The sequence below is a fragment of the Diadema antillarum genome, unplaced genomic scaffold (genome assembly GCF_040938485.1).
Source record: "Diadema antillarum isolate AM-2024a unplaced genomic scaffold, OU_Dant_1.0 scf00000128, whole genome shotgun sequence".
In the NCBI taxonomy this organism is placed as follows: Eukaryota; Metazoa; Echinodermata; class Echinoidea; order Diadematoida; family Diadematidae; genus Diadema; species Diadema antillarum.
In genome coordinates this window covers 4,196,543-4,212,142 of record NW_027271017.1, presented here as the reverse complement: position 1 = coordinate 4,212,142, position 15,600 = coordinate 4,196,543, and the positions used below count along the sequence as shown (strand labels likewise).

The window sequence follows — 15,600 nt, the reverse complement described above, 5'->3', positions numbered from 1 at the left end:
CGCACAGAGGGTATTTAATCAAACAGCGCTCGCACAAGACAGAATCTAGGATGTTGGCGAGGATGTCATGTTGCATGATTACATGCACCATTGTTTCTTTTTTTCCCCTTTCTTTCGAATGGCATCAATTCCAACTCGCCCGGAGCGTTCATCTCGTCTCGAGGTATCCTCGGAAAATGGGTCAATGCTATTGGCCATCAATAAAACATGTGACACATGACATTTATGCCTTGCTTCTAATTGTGGCGAGGGGAAAGAAAACATGACAACATGTATCTTCTTTCTAATTTTTGTTTCTTTTTCTTTTTTTGATTACAAATGCTCATAGACGCAATTAGATGTAATGTGCCCAGGGATGGGGTGTAAAAAAAAAATAATTTGGCCCTGTGAAGCTTGAAATCAGTTCCACAAGTTCACAAGTCACGATCAATCAACCACTGGGTATAAATTTGTAACACTCCTACAAGGAAAGTTCATCTCTTGACATTCACAGATTACTTTATTGCATTATATTACAGATATTACAAATGGAAGTATTATGGGATGGATGCATGATTTTTGTTATCTCAGGACACTGCCGAAGCAGGTTGATTCAGCTATCAAACGACAACAGGGGGGCATTTCATGTAGCATTTTGGTTAGATTTTTTTCAGACAAATTTACTCTCAGCCAATCAGAAGCAGGGATTTCAGTAGCTTATAACAGTTAGTCAGAAAAATTATCTGCCAAATGCTTCATGAAATGCCCCCCCGACCCCCCCCCCCCCCCCCACTCCCAATGATTGCAACCCAGAGGTAAGAAGGTTAAGACATTTCAAGTTTTTACTACTGATGATGGTTTTCTTTATATATCACGTTACTTGCATTTTGTGATGGTGGCGCTCAGGGGGCTAATAAACTCTCATCCAACTCGATGTGATGACACCAACTCATCTAACCAACGAAGACAACACAGGCTACTCCTTTGGGTTAGGTGATGAACTTTTGGAACATGCTTCTTGGGGATGCCCCTGTCCACTTTTGGCCACTAAAATCTATAGTTACATTCAAACGCAGTTGCCAAACTTGAAGTTTAGGTCGAAAACTTAACTGTGGACGATTAGCTTCGCTTGTGAATTCACGACGCAGGTTCACAAGCGCACCTAAACTTTAAGTTACAACTTACGAGGGAATCCCACTCGATGATTACAATGGCAGAGTGCAGAGTATTTGCTAGATAACCTTGTGCCCATACAAAATAGCGCAGCGAACAAGACGCGAGGCTCATGCTAACTCACAAGCTCGTTGATTATTGTGTCCACACGGAGCGAAACTCCGAGTGGGGACCCCCAGTGGCTCATGGAGAGAGCGCAAACCCTAAGATGTCTCGTCGTTCTAATCATCGACTAAACTTAAGGATTGCTAACTTTCGAGTGCGTCCACACGGTGCTTAACTACAAGCTAATCATCAAGAGTTAAGTTCCCGACCTAAACTTAAAAGTTTACGAACAGCGTGTAAACCTAACTTGATAATATATGACACTGACTTTTACTACTATAACCCCCCCCCCCCCCCCCAGTGGTCACTTTCTTGGTCACTGTATTTCCTCCTTACCTGCCAGCCGGGATCTCTCCGATGTCCCGGCTCCAGGTGACAGTTGGTTCGGGGTCGCCCTCCACCTCGCACCTCAGCACGGCCGCCTCGCCTGGAGCCGTGATAGTGTCCTGGGGCGGGTTGATGAAGGATGGTTTGACTGGTGGGCGGGGCAGGTGGGGTATGAGATGGAGAGAGAGGAAAAAAAATGGAAAGAAAATGATGAACTGAAAACTGATAAATGATAATGATTTGCTTTTTATGTAAGCCCCATTCCACCACACTGGACTCTTGAATCTTATCATTACCCTGGTAACTGTAATCAACCTTTACATCTTCAGCACACAAACTTCTTTCCCTTACAAGCAAAGGAGCATTCCAGCTGAGCTGCAAACTTCTGGCACACACGTGCTACATCCAACCACTAGAATGCTCAACTTTCTACCAGGTACTCTTTTCTGCACCGGAGCGTTGGTGCTGAAATTGTGTATTTTTGTTTTTCAGCTATACCTGGGTCAGCCTCGGAAAGACAGAAGGTCTATTTTCATCTCTCCCCTTCCCCTCCCTCGACCTACACCTCTGAAGTTTTTTAAAAAAAAATCATGATTGATATTTCATATTTTGCCTATAATTTGTCACAGTCTGAAGATGCTTTTTGTTATAGCGTTGTCATCTTATACAAACGACTTCTACATCCTCTTAGTGCATTTGTTCGGCTACTTTCTATCAGCAGGGGAAAGAAAACGAAAAGAAAATGAACCAAATATAGACATATGCACGCACATGTATCTCCAATTACAATGAAACATCCATCATAAACAAAATCAAAAATAGAAGAGAAAAGATACAATAAGTGAGAGTGACAAAAGAAGATACCCTGGCGAAGAGATGCCAAGATACGAAGATGACAAAAAAAAATGGATGAGAAGGGAAAAGTTTTGACGTGCACTGAGAGTCAGGGTATCTCGATGGAAAAGAACATAACAAACCTTGATGCTAAGTCTCGCTGACAAGCCCGAATGAACCCCGCCATTTTCCCTGCCTTCTCCTTATCCCTGCCAGCATAATGCACAAACTCCAAAGCTTACCCAGATGAACCCCGGCTCGACGTCTTTGTGCATACATATTTCTCGGATTCATACAATTTTCCTATCGTCCATGTTTTTATGATACCAGTGCAGGAAACACGACAACATAAATGTACACAACGGACAAAAAGATTGGGAAATAGAATACCAACCTTGGACGGTTAATGTCGCGGCGCGGCTCGTTGCTTCTCCGGCCACATTTGTCGCTCGGCACTTGTACACTCCTTCATCATCTTTCCTCAGCTGCAAAAAAAAAAATTGAATAAAAAATATGAAAATTTTAGTACTGTGGATCATTTGTTACCCTGCAAATCTTAAAATTTCATTCAATTAATCTTTACAACAATAGATGGAATAATTTCCCTTCTTCGACAGAATCAACATTTCCACATAAACATAAGTGAGCGAAACAAATGCACCAAATTAAAAAAAAAATGGATTGTAATATGCAGATTACTTCACTCACAGAAATTAAAACTGTGTGTGGTATAATTCACAGTTTTTATTTTCATGAATTTCAAGAGTCCACAGAGATTCATGTCACTCACATCTCAAGAAAATATTCCCTCCAGTATAAACATAAATAAGCTGGATATTGTTTCAAGATTGGGAATTTGTTAATTCTTCCCCTGAAGAGGAATGGTACTTATTCCTCCTTTCATCACCATAATTCTGCATCTCAAATGTAACCACTTGGAAAATTGAATTACAAGTCCCAATTAACTTAATATCATCCTAAAGATATACATTGAATACAGCATACACACATTTTATAGACAGACACAAATGTATAAAGACTTTATCCAGATTCATCCGTTTGAACATCACCATAAAGCTCTGTTAACAGACTTCTGCAATCTTTATGTTGAGCAACAACAATGTTTGAAGATATGACGGAACATATGACATCATTTCAAAATCACAAAATGATACTTAGATGACGTCATGTGAATGAGTGGTCATGATGAACTAAGCAATAATGGGCACTATTCATGGGCAAGTGCAATGACCACGGAAAGTTGTATGTGATATGGTCTTGACACTTCTACAATAAAGTGACCACAAAACTTGGCAGCAAGAGCGAAAAATAAAGAAAAAAAGGAGGAAAGAGTTAGACAAACACAAATAGGTGATATACCGATAGTGTATCACCTACAGGTGTATCTTGAACTCTATAGGCTAGCCACCTTGTAAGCAAAACCATGGAGTCATTGGCTTGTCAACCGCCATCCTTCATCTTTTTTCATCTGTCTACTTTGTGCTCGTTGTAAAGTTCAAAACATGAAATAACTTTCTCTTTTACAGGTTACGATGCGGAAGAAACAAAATATCAATGTCCTTTCACATATAGAATCTACATGATATCAGCTTATCCTATAATATTCACGCAAAGAAATGATGGGAAGAAGAATACGGCGACTGCGGCATCTCAAAACTGTCGCCAACGAGTAACAGAAGACACTGACAATTGGCCGGGGTAGAAACCCCATCTCTGACATAACCCATGCGCTCGCAACCGCCCGAACCCCCGGTGAGACCTGCGATTTGAGAAAGTGATAAAACCCTCGACAGATGTTCCGCCGAGACAGCTTTCGGTTCTGACTATCCAAGCTCTTTGCTTTCACTCCGCAAAGTCATGCCCCATCCACACTTAAAAAAAAAATGACCTGGAAATCTTTGAGGGGATTTTACTTCACAGAAAAGATATGTTTTGAACACAATAACAACCTGTCGTTTAAAAGTGGTGGACCATAAAAAAAAAAATCTCGGAGAAAATGAACCAATAAGTACATGTATAACAAAACTGGAGTGACTATTGCAAATATGAGGGATGCATTTTCGCTTACTAAAAATGATATCAAGTTAGATGCCTTGATATGTTGAGTTCACTACAAAAGCTGCAGAAGAAGGCAAATTGGAAAGAAAGAACAAAATTAGCCAAGTAAAGATTTAATCATTTGAGGGGGTAGTCTTGTTTTATAAACTCTTCTTTAACTTGGGCCATGTTTGGTCACCAGAATGCCAAATCCTCTAAATCCTGAAATGTATCCCTCATCCTTAAGTTGGTGACACATTTCAAGAGAGGCAAAAAAATCTTATAGTCTCAGTTTGGCAAGATATGAATGTATTTCATTTTGATTTCCTGAAGATTCAAGGAATTGCACCTACAGTTCCCTCAAAGCATTATCAAATATACTGTAGGCTATGTATCAAAATTACGAGTTGCCAATTTGGATAATAAGATGGCAACATTGGTAGCAAAGGAGAATTCATCTGCATCATGGAAGAAGGACTTGCAGACAAAATGCACGCAGCATGGCGACAAACACGGCATGCCCTCCACGACTGCCTTCTTGATTAGCTCGATGTGGGAGGAAGGACTCTCTTATTTTGCAGGTGTGAACTGGGCCCCATCCACTTTCTTATCACTTTCTCAGTTTTCTACCCCCTCCAATATCCCCTTACCCTCCTCCTCCTCCCTCCTTGCTAGACCCATCCTCAACTTTCTTCTCTTCACTCAACACCATCCAATCTTTGTAAAAGGTCAAAAACAGCTACACTGCTGCATTTAATGTCGTCCCTTATCCCCCCCCCCCTCTCTTTTTCTTTTGGAGGTAGTTCTTTTGATATTTCAAAATGTACTTTTTTTTTCTCCTTCTTCTTCGTCTTCTTCATTTCTGTCATTTAATTCTTATCTTGTCTGAGATTGCTTTCTGTGAAGAATGCCTGCTACCGTCGGTTGCGGTTCGACAAGTTTGGGAGAGGACCCCTTGGCCCTTGTTTTCCTTTGCCTCTTGATCCAAGACTATTTATAGAGTTCTCTTCTACTAAACTTTCCAGCAAATTTGCTGCATCTTTTTTTTTTCACTGTCATATCTTTTTATTCACCTGTTAGAGATTCTTGGCATATTTCACATGTGAGTATGAATATATGAGTGGTTCCATTGTTCGCGCAAAAAGTTTCTCACGCATCTGTTGCTATCTAAGTCACTGCTCATGCAGGGTGACCAGCTTTTCACACCTTAAACATAGGATGAATTTTATCATACTGTTAGAAGATGCACGCATAATGATTCTTGCTGATAAGTTATCAGATCCTGGACCTGAGAAGTTGTCATTAATCATGAATTAAAAAATTAAACAGATGACGAAGACACCGCAATAAAGTGGTGCAAGTGAGTGCAGACATTGCCTCGTGTTGTCGGGGTATTAATTACGTTGGGGCCACATCAGCAAAAGGGCAACTGTGTGAGAGGTGCAGCCCCAGTCGCTATTCCGTCACCGTTTCGGGGTGCGCACTGTACTGTCTCAGAGATTAAGGTATGGGCACACCGAAATTCCCCTGTTTATTTGGTTTGGTAACACGATGCCATAACACGGCTTCTGATGTGTAGATGCCTTTTTCTCTCCTTCTGTCATCATCTCTCTCTCTTTCTATCTTTTTCTCTCTCATTATTTCATCTCTCCTTTCTCTTTCTCTTACTCTCTTCACACACACACACACACACACACACACACACACACACACATTCCTCTCTCTCTCTCTCTCTCTCTCTCTCTCTCTCTATATATATATATATATATATATATATATTCCTTCTTCTTTTTTTTTTCTCTCTCTCCAAATGTATGTATATATTTCTCCAGTTAACTCTCGTTTCTATATCTCTCCCCATCTATTTCCTTTCACCTAACAAATCATATATATATATATATATATATACTTATCTCACAACTTTTCAAATCTGCTTATCGGTTTCAATGAATCAATCAATTAGGAGAAGAAATCTACACCTCCTTGACAGCAGTTACCCTGACTTCAAAGAACAGACATGGAATCGCTGGTGACCCGTCTTTAGACCAAATGCAATAAATCACCCGCCTCATTCCCTTCCTTTCCTCACTCTTCCCCCCCCCCCTTTCCTCACTTTACCTACATACATTGTATGATAACGGGGAGCATTCTTATACCACTGTCCATTCCAACCCCCTCCCTCCCCCAATCTCTTCCAGAAAGATGTGCCCCTCCCACCTAATTGGCCAAAATTCTCCTGATAGGTGCACGCCCGATTTGTGGGAGCGAATGCAGGGAGGGAAATTTGTCAAGCTGGAATGCGCCGAATGACGTTACGATGGAACAGGAATTCTCCCTAGCTATTGTGGAGGAGGAAGAACAGGAGGAGAAAGAAGATGAGGGGGAATAGGAGGAGGAGGACGGGATGATGAGGAGGAGGAAGAAGAAGATGGAGAGGATGGTGGAAATAGGGGAGACAGGTTGAAGGAGATGGGAAGATGGATGAGATCGTCATGAATGAAGTTTTAATAGACGGCTCTACTCACAGAAACATTCTGAGCTCTCACTCAAACTACATGTACATGTATATAGAAAGCAAAGAAGCATGTTGGGAAGGGGGAGGGAGGGGTTGTGTAGGAAGAGTTACACGTTGTATGTTGGAAGGAATGAGACAACTGAAAATCTTCCCCACTGCCTTGGTTGTGGATGTTGTTTGCAGTGTAACTAAGCAAGCATCCCTGCAACTCCAGTAAAGGCTGGTGAAGCTAACGTTCTAGCCACTTCTTCGCAGAGTATCTATTCCACCGGTTGAATGATCTATTTGTCAATAATGCGGACGCAGACTGGTATTGATATGCTCGGAAGATACCTTATCATCAAATCTAACAAAGAGCTGTAATTGATTATCTTGAGATGTTTGTTCAATACACAGGTAACAACAGACTTAGCACTGATACAAATCCCCAATGCCTGCTTCAATTCTTGAAAAAAGGGGGTGGGGGAAGCATTCGTTTGGTCTTTGAATCTTAAACCGAACCAATCATTTCTTCTGCGTGTGTGTCTGTAAATTTGAGCAACACATACAACATACACATGTCCGCTGATCTAGTTGTATGTTTATGGAAAGAAGGCATCACACTTATTGATTTTTCACCCCGCATCACGTTGCGCAGACAGCTGCACTTTACATGTGTCGATTCATGGGAAACGTATACGGCAGATCTTGTACTCGGCATGGAGTGTTCGGTCTTGTATTACCCTGCCCCCTCTGGGCACAACACATCACAAGTTTTAGGAGCTTTAGATGCAGCGCTACTCGGATCCCCTCCAAAGATAGGAGAAGACGCACCGTCCACGCACCTCTGTCGCACGCTGTGGAACGTGGTGTGAGACAAAATTTCAATTTCAGCTGCGCCCCCAGCAACGGGGCGGCTGTCATCCCCTACATCTTTCCCCACCGGCTGATTTCGGCGCCGACCCATTGCCCCCCTCCAACACTTGTCATCACGCACGTGCCCTGCCAGCGCGTCATCGGTCGCAGCGCTAACCGAGTCTACAAAAGCGGGCCTCATTTAACTGCATCCTACACCATTAGCACGCTTCCGGATGATCTAATTTGACGGTAATCCGATAGGGTCGTATCGCTTGCACATTTCTCAAACATACCATCACTGGACATTTTCTTTTCTAGTCTTTTTCCCCACATCACCTAGAAGGGTACTAAAGCCAGAGGCAATTGTAAGACACATCATGTGCCTAGACAGATCAATAATACCTGAGTTTAAAAGAATGCTGATGAAACAAACTTCTGGTCTTAAAGTCTGGTCTCTCACTGGGCCTACAGTTGCTCTTCATTTGTTAATTCTTCAAAGCATATCATCTTAAAATGATATTACTTTCTCAAAGATAAAGTCTCCACCTCACCTCCTTCAACATGAGATTCCCATCGGCCATTATCTTCACGCGGATGTTGTCCGGTTCGATGAGCTCGTCGTTCTTCAGCCACGTCACCTCTGGGTTGGGGTACCCCCTGGGCGGGGTGCACACCAGGACTGCTGAGTCGCCAGAAATCAGCTGGTCGCTCTCCGGCTCCAGCTTGAAGTCCGTTTTCAGGTCTGAGAAGTGGATGAATGAAGATGAAAGATTGCAGAGGTTTAGGATTAGACGCTCAAGTTTAAGGTCCAACAAAGATTAAAGGCATCAATGACAGGCGAATGGCAAAACTGACTTCAAAGTTTGATTTATTTAAAGTTTGAATAATTCAATCAAGAAGACATTGCAATCAACAATGTGGACTTAATGATGCTGTCTGTGGTCAAAGTAAACAGACAGAATTTCAGAGGAGAACTTGCATTCTCACAGCTCTTTTGAGCGGGCCAAAATTCAACGTGCTGAGTCGATACGGTTTGCCATTCTCACAATATCATACTGTGATGTAGAGAGTCCAAGTTAGGTGTTCCAAAAGAACTAGGCACTGAACTGATACTACTAAAATCTGTCTTACACATGAAATTATGATACTTCGGTCATATCTCAAGAGCAGATGACTCCACTGAATATTCCATTCTCTTGAGATACAGCCAAAGTAACAATGCGATGCAACAAGGGGAGATTCTGGCTGCCTCACTACCGTTGCTACATTGTAGATCTATGCAAACCCTCTGACCATGAACCCTGTGGGGTGTATAAACAATGTGGCGCAATATGCTTCATTTCAAACCTTACAAACACAAAGACACAACACCGTACGACCTCTCAAACAGAACTGAATAACACAATGAGGGCAATAAGTGTTGAAATTAGGTTAAAAGTACAGTGAACATAAAGAACATGAGTTAGAGATTTGTAGGAAAAAAACAACAACAACACAAGGATGTCATTCAATCAATCAACTCCCTTTCTATAATGAGACGAGATGATAAGAACATTCACTCACAGGTAGGCTGGAAAGGAATTTGTCCATCTTGACCTAAAAACTAAATAGCCCTTAATTCTATTAGTTCCATTACCTGCCTCTTTTTTCCCCTCTTCTGTTTTTTTTTTTTTCACCTTGGAGATACCCTAGACTAGGATGATTCATCAGTGGTCTGACACTTCATCCAACCCCCTGAGCAGTGGAGAGGAGTTTCTCCGATCCCGGTGGTTTTAACACCGGACTGGTTTTGGGTTACCCAGCGGACTTGTTTTCACTACTTAGCACGTCCTTAAATCAAGCCCCATGCTAAACATTCAGAAATGGTCTCCAGTTCCTTAAGGGGAAGGGATGAGAAGGGGGGGGGGGGGGGTAGGGAGAGGGGACGTCACTTGAAGGTGAAGTACCAAACAAAAAAAAAAAAGAAGAAGCAAGTTCATTGTCTTGAAAGAGTCGCTTTCCCCGCATGACATTCATTAAAACAGTCACTCCCTACATGACCTGTGACAGTAATAGCCGACTGTTTACGTTGATATTAAAATATCGGGGACCGGGTGTTTATACGCTCTCTGTCTCTCAACCGAAACATCCTCACCTCCGCCGCGGCCGGACTGAGCCCGGGCCGTAATTTGCGAGCGCAGCGGATGAAAACCGCACATGAGTCACTCTGTCTCTTGTTTTCATTTGGTTGCTCTCTTCCGACCCTCCGTCTAACGAACGAACCCACAAATTGGAATTGGAAGAGAGACCCTTCCCCCCTTTTTTTTCCTAATCCTCAGCCACGGATCCGGAAAAATCCACCGTGATTTACCGTTGGTGCTAAAAATCGCCAAAGAACTCCCCCAAGAACCGTGGCTGATGATTGCCATGGCACTATTACGAAGGGCAGTATTTACGGTCGATAATCGCCACCCCCCTCCGCAAATTGCGCATTCTTGCGACTGATGATGTGTTCTTGGCATTTTCATAAATTTCCACAACTTAATGGTCGGTCGAAGAATTTGCCGTGTTTGTAATAAAACCTATGGCTCCACGCTCGTAAACCAATGCCGACTTAAACAGAGTGGAGACTTTCTATCCTTGTATATCTGACAACCAACAAAGATCACTCAAGCCCCGAGACTTATGACCTTTTTGCTCTTCATCCAATTCCACTTTCTTCATTAAGCCTCTGTGTACCTTGACTGCAGATTGGCACAGAAAACCCCATAGCACTGAACATACTGTCCAAAGTCCCTGGCACAGAAAGGGTTAACCTTACTGCAATGAACAAGATGTCTACATTTGTAACAATATAACATACCAAGGAATATTAGAACATTCATACACTTTTATAAATACAGGAAAGGTCACAACTTGTGGATATCATGAGTTTTATGTATGCCCTATCATACTGCTTTACATTCCTTAGCATCTTTGTGCCATTGACTTAAGTCTGTTTATACTGATGTTCATCAAGTGTATTTAGTGGCACACTATTCAGTCTGATGTATATTTTCACGTGAAGTTAAGGAATAAATGAAGTGTGATGAACAAGACAAAAATGTGTAACCTTGCAATTTGTGAACAATGCCCTATATCTGTTCTTTAAAAATAGATATATCCCAATGGAGTGGTACTATATCTTTTGATGGTAAGATCTGGTCATACACACATTGGACCATTTTCAAGTCATTCTACATGTCACGTTTCTTACTTTTCCACCCAGATATATCGACAAATGAAATCCCTTCAAACTTTTGAATAACCTGTTGGTTGCACAATTCTTTGGGCTGGACACAATACGAAGAGTTTGTTTGATGTGGGTTTGTGAAGAGAGCACTTTGGAAAAGATCAAATCGCCTTTCACATGTTCAACAGAGACAGACATATGATGCACTGGGCATTATTTGAGCTGGAAGCATTGTGCAACATACATTAAGCCCTATAATATCATCATCAAGTGCTTGTAAAAGGTTGAAGTTGTCCTGAAAATGGTGAAAATACATCAATATAAATATCATCATTATAAAGGTACAATACAAATAGTGATGTCATAGTAAGATGTGGAAATTTAATACATTTTAGTCTGGACAAGAGTAATCTGTTACTTATGATTCATCATTTTTCGGTAAAATCCTTTTCATAAGCATTTTGTAATCATATAACAACAACTTCTGTCAATAATGGAAGAGGAAGAGGAGAAAAAAAAATAATTGGTGAATTGGGGATAGATGATTGATGTAGGATTGGACAGATCAGAGGAGGCAACCCCATTTTCAACAACTGTGCATCACTCCCAATTACCTCATCAAAACTACCTCATCAGGTTGCTGCACAGTGGGGGCATTAGTATCCAATCCAGACTTATCTAAACATCTCCCCTCCTTGACTTCCAACTTCAGTTTATGATTGCGATATATTGATACTTATTCTAAATGGATGCTTGAAGAGTGTACCCTATGTATGTAGTCTTGGCACCGTGCAGACTTCATTAATAAAGTGTACCTCCTACATATGACTTTCACAGAAATGACAATGCCCGGTGCTTCAAAATGTGAGAATATCATTCTCAAATGCCGTAAAACTTACATCTCTGGTAATCAAAAGAACAGGAGACGGTGAAAATAGGAGGAAACATCATAGCCGACCAAATCATCAGATGATAAAAGTCAAAGGAAGAATTTGAGGATGAAAAGTGGCTGCAGGATGCAGACTAAGCATCACTTGGCATCTAACAGGTGTGTTGAGTAAACTGGGAATGGACACTTTGAAAGCGGCCTCATTTCCCGAGCAATTGGACGGATTTTAGCGACGAACCGTGAGTCAGAATCGAAAGGAAACAACACAGCGGCAAAGGCGGACCATTTGACTGTTCTGACCAAAGAAATACTTAGGATGTCAAAGAAAACATAAAGTTTCTCCAAAAAGTGCAAATGTGGGGAAGAGAGGAAGTGTATTTTTTTTTACTACCTGAGGTTTCACTCCTGTAATTAAGGAAAAACAACCCACCAGTGATATGATCGGGAGGTGGGGGGAGATGGGATGAGATGCGGAGGATGGTTGGTAGTGAAAGTGATGACAAGGTGGAGGACACCTGTGACTCAAGGGAGACAACGGGTGTGGCAAGGGATGCCTCAAGAGATGGAATGGACTTTCTTGGGGGGAATGCAGAACAGCAATTTTTGCAGAGTTGCAGGTTTCTTCTTCTGTATTGAGTGTCTTCGGAATTGGGTTGTTTTATACCAGGGTGTGGCCATTTCTCCTACCACCAGTCACGAAACCCCCTCTAATCGCATCCATCGACCAATGATCCCTGTGTTCCAGATTCAACATCACCACTACTGCCATAATCATTTTCATCACCACCCCTACCATCATCATCATCATCATCATCATATACATCACTAACACCACCACTATCACATCATTATTAAAATTGTCACCAACATCACCACTGCCGTCACCACCATTATCATTCTTTTGATGTGGTCATTATCACACTGAGAATCACTTTCATAATTATCCGAAACTTTTCCTCACGATGCCACACAGTAGATAGATAGATAGATAGAGAAAGAGATGGAGAGAGATAGAAGAAAAAGGGACAAGACATCAGGGCGTCGCCGGGAAGTTCTAGCCACCTGCTCCTCTAGACCACAGATAACCTCATGATCCCTGTGCATGGAGAAGGAACCATCACATATATGACTGGGGATGGTAAAAACATGGGCCACTGGATGTCACTGACATTCAGCAAGAGTCATCATTATCGTCGTGGCAACGGATGATTTTCCGCCATCATGCTAATGGATAATGTTCTCGTGTGAGGCTCCTCATTAGCGAGAGAGAGAGAGAGAGAGCAATGGATTACCACACAGCTGGTATCTTCACATCTTAGGAAGCTAGTTGTAATGTTCTTCTTATCAACATTTAAGATCTCCATGTTCCAATGCAACTACACTCCTGGTAGAAAGCTAATCACGACGATGTTGCTCAAAAGGAACCAAATTTGGCTATTTCTCTTCAAGCTGATAGGTATCATGGGGGAATGCAAACATTCTGTTATTAGTGCCGAAATATGGTAGTTCTCAATTTTTGCTAGCAGCTCTTTGTGTCTTCTTCATACATCCATGAAGTTCTGATAAAAAGCAGTTTTCCTTTTAAAAAAAAAATCACCAATCATAAAAGTTTTGATATGATGTGGTATGATTACTCATTTGCACCAGAGCAATTCAAATTTACAATCATCTGCATCTTTTTTTTTTCAGTTTCCTGAATATGAGTTGGATATAATCAAGACCTGAAATGATTTGCAGACTGTTTGGGCACTGCTACCACCCCTTTAACCTTTGGACTCGCCCCTCTCCCCTCCTCCCCTCCCCCCTCTCCTCCATCTCTCAGAAGATTTGGTATCGTGATCCCTCCCTGGGCACCCGGCTTGCTCGTGTCGAGACCAATTTCCCCCTCTGGTCCTAAGGAGGCTCCGCGAGAGCCAGTCACCCCCGCACAAACCTTGCGAGACACAATCAACTCAATCACTGGGCCTTATCTTGAGCTGTTTTCTTTCCATCTACTGGTACTTTGCGACCGTATTCCTCCCGCATACCGAGGGTTACCTGCAAGATCTGTTTTCTCTATGCTGGTGTTTCTGGCGGGGGGATTTCGCATCTTCATCCGTGCAAAATACCATGCCCGTTAGCAACCGTCATCGAAAGTTTCCCAAGCATTGTTAAAGAGGAGGAATTAAGCTCAGCTTACATGAAGGCGAGATGCAATATATTTTTTTTTTTGGTCCCACTTCCACTCTCATATTCCTCTAGCTCAAAACAAATTCTTGGCTTCTTCCCTCCAATTATACCATCCTTGTTCAAAATCTGCCTGACTTGCTAGTTTCAGTTCAACTGAGGTAAACATAGATTTCAGAGCAAAGTCACACGCTTCTGCTGGAAGTTTGTTTTCGTTTGTTCCATTTTCATCTGAGAAGATGGGTGGATAGTCCATATTCAGCTGCAATAACTGGTCTTCCATGGGGTCCAGCAACTTGGATGTAAGGCGGGACCACTTCATCGGGTTTAACACCCTGCTCTTTGTGATGAATATGAATGAAGCGGCATCTTTTATGTGCATGAGTTGGGACTCTCTCACACGCGGGACCTTCATTTTATGTCCTATCCGAGGGACAGAGTGTTTTGCCTCTTGCTACAGGGGACAGTATGATTACACACAACAATGCTCAGTGGGACCCGGGAATTGAACTGAGGTCCTTTGGATCGTGAGGCAGACGTGCTACCGACTGAGCTAACTCACCGCCCAACCAACACATCCACCACATCGAAATCAAGGCTTGTGCTCTTGTTTTCAAATCAGATTAATATGAGAGATGAGAAGAGAACATCTCTCTCCTATGAAATCCGTAAATGTAGGGAAAGAAAAGCAGGATAGCACAACGAGTACCAGGGTATTTTCACCCCGAAAGTCCCTGCTTGCATAAATGAAAGCGGCGATAGAGATAACACGAAGTGGGAGGAGGAGATGGGATGCGGTTGCCACGGTGAGCAGAGGACAGGATGATCTGGTGGGAGAGGGTGGATAAACCACACCGGATCGGTTGCGACTTGAGCACACATCAATTTCGCGACGGGAAATGTGTGGTGATTTGCGGAATATGAGCAAAATATGTCACTCTCAGCTTTCCGCTTTACCCGTTCTCCGGAGTCTGCCCCAGCAGTAGTTCTCTCATCAGCCAAGGCTGGTAGGAAACTGTGGGGTTGATGCGGACAAATTGATGTTGAGGGGGATGGGGTGGGGGAGAACAAATGAATTGAGTGGTTTGGAGTCGCCTGCAAATACACCTCTGATGAAGGCTGCGTCTGTCGACCTGCTGCCTTGAAGACAAATCCCATTTTTTGCGGCTAAGTTGACATCAGTCTTTCTTTTCCATTTTTCTCTTACGCCAAATATGACTGCTACGATCTCACATGCCACAGGAAAGGAAGGAGGAAAGAGCAATTCGAGGACTGTTTGATTCCAAATGGGAGCTCGTTTTTGCGGGGACAGCTGTGCTCGGATGCGCACTCTCATTTTCGTCAGCATCGATCTTGCGATGTCGTTTTGATTTCGGGCGTTATTGGGTTATTTGGCTGATGCGATTTCTGCCACCGTGCCTCCCATTAGACCTCGTCTCGCATTTCCACTAGCACGCAAAATTGGGGGAAACAGATGAAAAAAAGTAAGCAAAAAGCTACCATATC

At 42.5% G+C, this 15,600-nt stretch overlaps 1 protein-coding gene across 1 annotated transcript in view; it reads right to left on the bottom strand.

Moving 5' to 3' along the window:
• LOC139720493 (roundabout homolog 2-like) overlaps positions 1 to 15,600 on the bottom strand; it is a 152,501-nt gene that overhangs the window by 36,836 nt on the left and 100,065 nt on the right. Inside the window, exons 4-8 of the mRNA XM_071631847.1 lie at positions 15,052 to 15,109; positions 12,359 to 12,504; positions 8,380 to 8,570; positions 2,813 to 2,903; positions 1,594 to 1,732 (exon numbers count right to left, since the gene is read on the bottom strand). Of these exons, the coding sequence (XP_071487948.1) occupies positions 1,594 to 1,732; positions 2,813 to 2,903; positions 8,380 to 8,570; positions 12,359 to 12,504; positions 15,052 to 15,109 (625 nt within the window). The remainder of the gene's footprint in view (positions 1 to 1,593; positions 1,733 to 2,812; positions 2,904 to 8,379; positions 8,571 to 12,358; positions 12,505 to 15,051; positions 15,110 to 15,600) is intronic.